The following is a 10,478-nucleotide window of genomic DNA, read 5'->3' as shown; positions in this document are numbered from 1 at the left end:
AGAATCTTTCCTGTTACAGCACCCCACATCCAGCAGAGGCTGAGCAGCTCTGGGGGTGGGGGGTGGGAGGGGAACATGGGGTCCCATGCCTCTCCCTCTGTCTCTAAGGTGGGAGCTGTCCTGAGATAAATGACCCTCAGTGGCCAAGCAACAGGAGGCCTGTGTCTGGAGGGTGTGGGCAGGTATCATTTTTGACCCTGAAGAAGCCAGGAAGGACAGATTCAGCTCTGTCTTCCCCACATTCTCCTCAAGCAGCAGTCAGCCTGTGCAGAGCTGCCTGGCTTATGGGCCTCTGTGGGTGGAGGAAAATGCCCAGAGTCCCTTTTGTTCTGTGACCCAATTAGTTTGCTGGTCCCAGTAGAGAAGTTCAGTGGGTCCTGTGAGTGTGAGCACCTGCTGTCCAGTTGAGGCTTGTCAGGGCCAAGTCCCAGGTGATGGGCTGTCTCTAGGGGAGCAGCGGCACCCTCCCTGGCTCTCCTTTGACTGCGTCCCTTCCTCTCCCTCCCCTGTCTCCGCAGGCAGGAGATGGACAGCCTGCAGCGCCAGATGGAGGCACACGCAGTCACTGTGCATGAGTCGCTGTCCTCGTGGACTCAGGGGGACCCCGCCAGCCCCTCACCACCGGGAGATCACGCCAACCCTAGAGGAGACACAGAGCGGCACGGTCAGGGCAGGGCCTCGCAAGAAGGGCTTGGAACAGTGACCACCGAGCATCCCCACCCCGAGTGTTTGTAACTACCCCGAGGAATGTTCTCTCATCAATGTTATTTATTTGACTGTGTGCTCTATGTTTTTCTAAGAGGTGAAATTTAAGTTTTGCGTTTGCCTTTACAAGGAGTAAAATAACAAAACAGGAGCCAAGGATTGAGAAATAATCATTTGCAGATCACAACCAGCTTTTCCCATGAAGTGACCAAATCTTAAAAACCTAATTTAGGTCTCAGTGAGACATTTTTGGATGTGTCTGAAGCATATGTGTAGAGGAGGTATCTTAGGCATGACCATAGACGCTGCTCTCGGACGGTTGCTGGTAGAGATGTTGCACAGCTGAGTCCGGTTTCTCACTTTCCTGCCTGATTCAGTAAGAGTTTTACTACCCTGCAGGAGTGAGGCTTCATTTGCACCTTTGGTTTTTATTTTATTTTATTTTGATTTCAATAGCCATCTCTCCATAGGATATGTATATAAATACTGAAAATCATAATCTAAACTTTAAAAAGTGTATCCTTATATTATTTAAGAATGACCCGAATTGTCTTTTTATTGATTGCCTTTTGAAAATCTGCTGTTAGGAAATAATGTACATGTAGAATTTAGGAATGTCAAAAAACTATATTTTAAGAAATTTATTCACCTCCCAAAGCCAGATATTCTTAGACAGAAGTTCTTTGTTATTTTAGTTTCACTCTATTTTGAGGGTCTTTCCTTGTCATGAGTGCACAATGCCCACCTGTTCGAGCCCTGGTCCTGCATGGCCTCACTCACCCCAGCTAACCCCTGGGCAGGCCTGATGACCACCAGGATGCCACACAGACGCTACAGTCAGCAGGCGCTGACCTGACGCGTGAGGTGTGGGGAGGGGCTTCAGGAGAAGAGAGAAGGGGCGGTGAGGAGAATAAGGAGGGCTGCCTGCAGGCTCCCAACCTGGGAGCAAGGCTTCCCCAGGCCTCCCACTTTACCTTTGTGTGGAAGTGTCCATCAGCACTTGTGTGGTCATCACGAGATTTGCCGGCCTCTGTGTGTGACAGCCTTCAGAAGGGCCTTCCCCTCTCATCTGGAGAGCAGCAAGGTTTCTGAAAGGGGCAGGTCAGCACAAGACGGTCTCTGGAGCCTCCCATGTGGGACACCTTACTGGAAACGAGACACCCCAAGTGTGTGAGGTCCCACCTAGAATGACTGAGACTCGAGGTTTGAAAGTCTGTTGCTAGTTTGCTAAGATGATGTCAAATAATGTTTATTGTTCCAAGTTGAGAGAGAGAGAGAATGGGTCTGTGTGCCCCCCGTGCAGGGCGGCTGGTCTGAAGATGAAGTCTGCGGTGTTACTGATCAGGCCAGACACGCTCGTGTCACCTCATCACCTGGGTCTCTTGTGGAGAAAACAGCGTGGTGTTTTTAAGCTGCTTGCATTCTCTCACGATATGCTGTTAGAAGGTTAACCAGTAAGGTTAAAATAGCACTAACCAGAAAGATGTTTAGCATTTTTAAAAGTTCTCCAGCAAGTATTGGAACTTCTAAAATACGTATATCATTTGTACAGGGTTATTCTTGGAAACTATACTTGAACCTTCATTATAAATATATTCTACTTTTCCTTCTAAGTTTGAAATCATCTTTGACAAAACTGTTTTTGTACCATTGGAAAAGAAAAATGGTAATTTACATTCTTATTTATTTTGGCTGCATTATCCTTTAATTTTAGAGCCAAGAAGTCACTTAGCCTCACTTTGTAGCTGCTTTCTCGCTCCTTGCTAAGGTCTTCTGGGAAATCACCGTGCATCTTCTTCCTTAGGAAATGATGAGCGAATCTTGAGTGTGTCCATCAAGAGAAAGCCAGTCTCTGTTTTTCACCCCTTTTCCTTTGTGGAGTCACCCTCTGTTTCAGCAGCAGCGCCTCCTTGGGGCTCCTGCCAACCTCTTGTGCCAGCCTTGTCCGTAGTTCTGTGCCAGCCTGGCCTGCCTCTGGCCCAAGTGCTCTGGCTGCCCCCCACCCCCTGCCCTTTCCTGTGTGTGCCCCTTGTGCCGTCATGTCTGGCCTGCAGTTCCTAATCTGGGGCCCTTGTGTCCAGGCTTCCTTAACAGATCATCCTGAAGGAGGAAGTTGGACTGAAGTCATCTGCTCTTGGTTTGTTAAGGCTTTTTTTTTTTCCTCTGAGGGACTTTACTGGCACTCCTGCCTCCCAGCATTAGAAATATTCTTCTTCCGTGGGCAGAAGTGGGAATTAGGAATTTCCTCATGGAAAACAACAGTCAACTCTGGAGTACTTGTAGAAACACGTTCGTCGTCACGTTGCATTTGTGTATGTTATTAATCCTGTACCTCGTGTCCTCATTGGAGGGCGTGTCAGCTTGGACACTTCACGATATCATGACTTGATTTTCTTATGTTCCAAAAATAACTTCCTGCAAGGTGGTTATCATTGATTTTTCCACGGTACCCATCACATAGATGCCACGGATTTACATGCCTTCGTTCTACTATTCAGGAGGTGTAACAGGCATTGTTTTTGATAGGATGTGAAACTGGTTCATTCTCTGGCCTGGGGTCCAGGTACCAAGATGGGCCTTGAAGAAGACAGCCCGTGGAAGGCTGTGTTAGGAAGATTCTCATTAAACTCTTCCTCAGTTTAAAGACTTTCTTGGTCTTAAGGATACTGCTAAAGCCATGGGCCTGCAGAGTCATCAGGACATATATTCCTATGAGCATTTTTTTAACAAAAATTAAATGTCATGTAAAGACTGCTAGTAGTGAAAGGGACCAGCAGATCTGAAAGACAGATGTCCCGGAGCCTCCCTAAGAGCCCATGACATGCATAGTGCGGGGGCGTGTGAGATGCTCTGAGCCTTACTCAAACAAGTCACTCACTCCCATGCCGGGCGATTCTCAGCGTATGGTGGTCTCAGGTTACGATAGGATCCTTGAGGGTCATGTTTTAGAGGATCTAGAAAACTCGGTGGTGTTAAGTTATTCATGTCTATTAAAAATTTCCTCATTAAAAGGGAGTCCTCAGGTTGGGGCTGTTCAGGGGAAAGGTGTCACCATGCACAAGAAATTGTAACTTTAAAAAGCATGTTGATTTTTTTATAAATTTAAGTATGCTTGGGAATTCCTTGAATTTTGTGCAATAAACTATTTTTTGTTAAAGATTTTTATATTTCATTGGGGGTGGCTTCATTTTCAGCTATATATTTTGTCATATCTGGGAGTAACTTTTACCTCATGTTGTTAACCAACTCTGTTCAAACACTTAAAAGAATTTTATTCTGCCAAAGCTTCAGATGGCTGTGAAATCTGGCTTCTTGTGACTGCTTTTGACCAAGCAGAAGAGCAGCACCTGGCCTGTATCTCTTCCTTCTTTTTGTAGCTTCACTCATCGCCATGTGCTAGTGATGATAGAGGTGGGACGCATTCACAGAGGAACGCTCCTTCACAGGGGAGACACTTCTGAGTAAACCGCTCCTGAGGCTGCGGATGCGCCACACACGTGCTTCCTGGCCTGGAGTGTTGCCCAGCCCCGGCCTCCACTGACCATCCCTTGCCCACGGCAGTCTCAGCTTTGTGGCTCCCCAGTCTCACCCGTCTTTTTCATTCACACTTTCTTTTCAATCAATGAGAGTAAACCGGATGTAGATTCTTCATTTAAATGTTACCATTCTTCAGTTAAATGTTATAACCAGCATGGTAAAAAATGTACAGAAAATGAGAAGTTAATCAGTGATCACAGAATTTTATTTTGTGATGGGACAGATACATGTTTTATTGTGCTTCTGCCTCATTAGCGTCTATAAGCAATTTAGGGTCAGGCATTCCGTGTACCACCCAGACCTAAATGAAACTGCTCTGACTGCCTCCTTTTGTGATCTTAACTTCCTGAAACATTACGATGCAAATTCTCATCTCTACAATCAGTAGTCATGAAGGGGGTGATCATAGGTATTAACTTTTTCCTTTTTCTGTAAAGCTGGTACACATTTGCAGGCACCAAACAAATGAGTTGATGGATGTATTTTTAAGCTGTATCTCCTTCATCACATAGAAGTTCTCTGCTGTACCCTCCTAACAGTCGTACAGTGGGTATTACAGGAGTGGTCCAAGTGAAGATTTATGGGCAGCTGCTTCGTGGCTCCAAGGGGGCTGGAGTACTGGCAGAAACACATGCTGAGTGCGGGGCCAAGGATGTGGCTCTGAGTCCTCCAGATCACGCAGGCTCCCCTGTCGTTGTGCAGACTAGGTGGGGAGTAGAGAAAGGATTACTGATGCCATGGTGCCCAGTGTGGTGGATAAGCATGATAGCTGTTGGAAGAGTCTCCAAGCCTTCCCCTTAGATGAGGTGGAATTCTTAGCCATCAGCAGCGGCCCATACCAGAAGCAGCATTTATTGGAATTCTGCTTGCCTTTATGCCTGTTTCACTTTAGCAAAGAATGTTGCAGCTTCTGGTAAAAAAGAATTTTCTTTAGCAGTGCCTTTTTCCTGGAAACAGGGGAGGTGTTAAACTGTGTTGCTGATCCTTTTGTCTGCCTATTGGCGGAGGGGCAGCACTCCTATGCCAGGCCCCTTCTCTCATCCCAGTCCATCCGTGTGCTGAGTGGGTGCCTCCAGGAGCTCAGAGCAGCTTCTGCCCCAAGCAGCATGCTTCTGGGCTGGGTTGGAATTGGAAACGTGTGGATCACTGTGGCATCTGGAGGTGGAAGCACCTAGAAGTTCTCATCAACTCAGCCTTCCTTCACCTGGTCTGGGAATTGCTGGAGGAAGTGACCCACGGGGTTCTTACACATAATCTCCAGGTCAGAACATGACACAGGAACATTTCTGGGCTCGTGAGTTCTCACAGGACCTTCATTTTGTTTGTGAGCTTTCAGTGTGCATTTCTAAATACCTGATAAGACATTTCAAAGTGATTTTCCTATACTTGAGCCTTGGTGTATTGAAAGCCAAAGGGCTCGCCTTCATCCAGAAAACAGCCCCTTCCCTTGACTGACTGACTGACTGACAGTGATAGAGTCCCCCTGGCCTCCTAACCCTCAGGGTCTCCTCGCTGGTCTGGCCCAGCCCACAGCTCCTTCACAGCCCAGGTCTCTGCTTCATACCCGCTTCCTTCTCCGCATCAGCTTGGAACCTGGCTTAGCTATAGACCCAGTCCTGTGATGGTGTCCAGGCCTTCAGAGGCATCCTCCTTGCTCTGCTGCCCAGAACACAGGCTTGCTAGCCCTGCACGTGTAAGTTCTATACACATGACCCTGATTGGCCTCTCTCGCTTCTCAGTGGAGCTTTGACCGGACTCCAGAGCCCTCACCAGTGCTGTTCTCCTCTGCCTCCCTAGACACACGCGCACGGCAAGGTGGCAGGCTCAGCTACCCGAGCCAGAGAGACAGTGCACAACATTGGCCACCTGCTGTAAATCTTTTCCCAAGGTCACAGCCTCGTCCTTGGGTGGTACTCCCAGTCAGCATGAACACCTGAGAGACGGTACCAGCAGCTGACCCACAATGGGTGGCAGGTGGCAGCAACAGTGAACCTGTTCTCTCAAGCCCCTGGAGACTGGGGGTGACCTGTTAATGCGACATGACCCAGCCTGTCCTGGCTAGTCCGAGTGCCCACAACAGGCCAGAGTGCCCTGGGCCTTGCTTGGACAACTCGCCCACTCCCCTTGTAGCAAACTGCCGCTGCCTTGCCTTTTTGTCAGGCTGGGCAGTCACACACTTCCCAGAGCTATTCAAAACCAGCTCTGCAGGAGGAAGAAGCCTGATGCCTAGCATCTGATGAGGTGTAATCACCCCACTGGGACAGATGGGACACAACCACTGGGAAGTCACTGGAGCTGGGAAGGGTTGTGGGCAGTCACATATAGGAGACTGGAACACCAGGCTGTCCCCTCCTGATGTGACAGGTAAGCAGAAAATAGACCTGGGTCAACTTTTGTTGAGGGCTTACCTGGGGGTTCCCTGGGGGGTCAGTGGTAAAGAGTCCACTTGCCAATGCAGGAGGCACAGGTTTGATCTCTGGTCCAGGTCCTACGTGCTATGTAACAACTAAGCCCTTGCACCACAACTTTTGAGCCTGTGCTCTTAGAGCCCAGGAACTGCAACCACTGAGGCCATGCACTGCAACTCCTAAGGCCCAAGTGCCTAGAGCCCGTGCTCACAAGAGAAGCCACCGCAATGAGAAGCCCGAGCACCGCAACTACAGAGTAGCCCCCGCTCACCACAACTAGAGAAAAGTCCACGCAGCAACAAACACCCAGCACTGCCAAAAACAAATTAATCTTTTTTAAAAAAGAAAAATGGAGGTAGGGATCAGGGTAGGAGACAAACTGCAATCATGAATTAGATTAAACCAGCTCCTCTCCCAAAAGACCAAGTCTCTTAAACTTAATTTTCTCTTCATTTGTAGAAATCCACTTCTACCTACAGGGATTTACATCTCAAATTCATTTCTACCTCAAAGGTGAATAGTGGCCAATACTGTGTTGGCTTCTTTTAACAGTGGAATTGTGTACCACCACCACCACCCCCACACCATCCCAGTCTCGTTTAATGGACCGTAGACTGCATTAGATGGCAGTTAGGAGGATCCAGCCGTAATAGGATTCCTATTGTTAGCTGGATTCCACAGAAAATCCCGGTATTAAGATACTTGTTAGGCTGGTAAAGCTGCTATGAGACCCTGAAATTTAGTGGCTTAAATGAGTGAAGTTTCTCTTTTCATGAAACAGCCCGAGCATTGAAACAGCTGGAGCAGTAAAACAGAACTGATAAGGGCAGCTTCTGGTGCCTTCTAACCTCCAGCCCCACCTGTGGTCTAGGATAGCTGCTCCAGGTCCCACTTCCTGTCTTCATTTCCCAGAAGGAAGGCATATTGCATACCCTCATCCAAGGGTACCGCTCCCTAGCAGTGTACACTGTCTGCTGCCTCCACTTAGTCACTGGGCCACAGGAGTATGTTTAGCTGGACAACAGTGTGTCCAGCTCCAGAAGGGACTTCTGTTATTAAGAGAATGGATGCTACTGGCAACAGCCTCTATCACTATACACCATCTCTCAAATCAGTCCTCTCCGCTCTGAATCACTGGGATTTATGATTACTATAATAAAATCCCTCACAAAGGAGGCTGATACTGCTACCGCTTGTGTGCGTGCTCGGCTGCTCCGTCATGTCCAACTCTTTTTGAATCCATGAACTGGCTCTTCTGTCCATGGAAGAGCCATGTCTGGAGTGGGTTGCCAATTCCTTCTCCAGGGGATAATCCCTACCCAGGGTTAAAACCCTTGCTCTCACGTCTCCTGCATTGCAGGTAGATTCTTTACCATTGGGGAAGCCCTTAAAGTCATGTATATAACTTTTATAATTTTTAAAAAGTATGATAGAAGTGGTAGTAACAGCTAGTGTTTATAAAGTCTTGCACTATAGCAAGAGCCTGGCACTTCTTAATACTTATCTCTGAGACAGTGCAATTATCATTCTATTTTATCCCTGGAAAAAAAAAAAAAAAAACACAACACAGGGAAATTAAAGAATTCACCTAAAGTTACATGGCAGGCAGGGGTGATCTGACCCAGTGCTTGGAGTTCTCATCACTGAACAAAGTCACAGACTCAGAAACGTCAAGTCTGAGGAGAGGCTGGGGATAGAGATCCATCCTCAGGTACTTAGAAATTAAAGAGAATATAAGGTAAGATCTCATCTAACACGGTGCTCTTTATCCCATTTCAAATATGGTTATTTTAGTGGCTGCACCCTGTGGCATGTGGAATCCTAGTTCCCTTACCAGGGATCAAACCAGCACCCTGCAGTAGAAGCCCAGAGTCTTAAGTACTGAACCACCAGGGAAGTCCCTATTCCTTTTTAAATTTAGACAAAATATACGCTAGAATAGGCACAGATTTTAAGTGTATATTTTGGTGAGTTTTGACAAATGTCAATCAAATGTGTACTGGTATTCCTGTCAACGCAAGTAAGATGCAGAGCACTTCACACAGTGGAAGTCCCTCACGTCCGTCCCATCTCACCACCCCACTCAGAGGCAACCCCTGGTCCAATTTCTATCACCAGAAGCTTTGCCTTGAGCTTGAGCCTCTTAAATGGAATTGTGCAGTATTGTTTTTGTGTGGCATTCTTAGCAGTGTTTTGATTCAGCCACCTTGTAGCTAATAAACCTCTGTGCAGGATTATCATATGACGATTCTAAATTTGTTTATCCGTTCTTCTGGGGTTTACCCAAACAGCCGGGTGTTTCTTGCTTGGCTATTCTGAATAAAGCTGCTGTGAACATTCTGAGAACTTTCATTTTTCACACCCAGGGCCGCACTGCTGAACCACAGGGAGGCATACATTTAACTTCACTAGAAACTGCTTCGTGATTTTCAAAGTGGTTGATTCATTTTACACTCGTACCAGCAGTGTATGAGAATTCTAAAAAGGCCCCACATCCTCACCAACATTTGATACTGTCAGTCTTCTAATTTTAACCATTCCTGGTGGGTGGAAAGCAGTATCATTGTGGGTTTAATCTGGACTTCACCCATTCTCAAATTCACTGACTCTTCAATTGTTGTGCTCAATTGACTGTTAGTACTGTCCAATTAATTATTTTAACCAAGGAAGTCAATTTTATTTCTTTAGGTTTTTTTAATTTAAAAAGTAAATGTATAAATTACAGTAAAATTCGCCTTTTTATTGTACATGCCTGAGAGTTTTGACAAGCATAGTTGTGTGACCCCACCACTATTAAGACAGATGCTTCCACCAGTTGCTAAAATTGCCTAAGCCACTGTATAGTCAGCCCCTCCCCTGCCTGCAGCTACCACTCCCCTGCCTGTCCATCTGCGTGGAAGTCCAGTGAATGGGGTCACCTGGTCACCTTAGGTACAGCTGTTCATCTGTGTCTGGGAAGCTGTGGGTGTCTCCAGGGATAGGATGGTGAGAAAGTAACCTACACTGGCTAAGAAAGTAACCCAAGTCAGATAAGCCAGACAAGCCAAATGCAGACATGAGTCTGCTGCCAAGTTAAGAGGAGTTGTTGCAGAGAAGAACCAATCCTGACTCCATGCTGGAACTGTTTCTTTGACTCACTTTTCGTTGCTGTTATTATCATACATAAATGGCACACCTCAAAGGACCCTGCTCCTCTGCCTGTTAAAGTGGGTTTGTTCAGCTCATAGATAATCTGACCCTGCCCACCTGTGCATGGCTGCAAGGGAGAAGAGATTAACACATCCCTTCCAAAGACTGGCCTTTTCCAGAGATGTTTTGCAAGACTGATGGCCCTTTTTACTACCTCATTACCTCTCCCTCTCTATTCTGCCTTTTGACTTTAGTTCCTCATTAATTCTCTCTGCCTATATGAAAAAAACATGCCATCCGGACTCCGACAAGATGGTTACTTTGAGCCTTTAGTCGGCCATCTTCTCAGTCAGACAGCTCTCCAAATTAATTATTCCTTGCCACTACACCTCCTCTCTTGGACTCATCGGGCCTGTCTTGCGCGAGCAGAGCAAGCTTCAGCTCGGTAACAGAGTCATGCTGCAGCTGGAAAGTGCACGGAGAAACTTGTCTCCTAGAATCACGAGCTGTCAGAAACCTTGTTTGAAAGTATGTCCCTAAGAAAAATACCAAGAGCTAGCCTGTAGGAATTTGGTCGCTTTGAACCGCAAAGCAGCCGTGTTTCCATCTAGCGCAAGAGAAACCAGAGCGGTTCATTTGTGGTTCCACCGCGACTGGAACCCGGCCCTGGCCTGAACCCCCAGCACAACCTCCTCCCTG

At 47.0% G+C, this 10,478-nt stretch overlaps 1 protein-coding gene across 5 annotated transcripts in view; it reads left to right on the top strand.

Moving 5' to 3' along the window:
- The window catches only part of GOLGA3 (golgin A3), a 47,098-nt gene extending 43,234 nt beyond the window's left edge, over positions 1 to 3,864 (top strand). For all 5 annotated transcript variants that reach the window (XM_010852460.1, XM_010852457.1, XM_010852459.1 and 2 more), the window contains exon 24: positions 519 to 3,864. In XM_010852460.1, the coding sequence (XP_010850762.1) occupies positions 519 to 735 (217 nt within the window). In that variant the 3' untranslated portion in view covers positions 736 to 3,864. The remainder of the gene's footprint in view (positions 1 to 518) is intronic.
- Positions 3,865 to 10,478: the final 6,614 nt, after the last annotated feature.

Source organism: Bison bison, unplaced genomic scaffold (genome assembly GCF_000754665.1).
Source record: "Bison bison bison isolate TAMUID 2011002044 unplaced genomic scaffold, Bison_UMD1.0 scf7180017864312, whole genome shotgun sequence".
Lineage (NCBI taxonomy): Eukaryota > Metazoa > Chordata > Mammalia > Artiodactyla > Bovidae > Bison > Bison bison.
The sequence above is the reverse complement of the archived record's forward strand: the minus strand, read 5'-3'. Positions and strand labels throughout refer to the sequence as shown.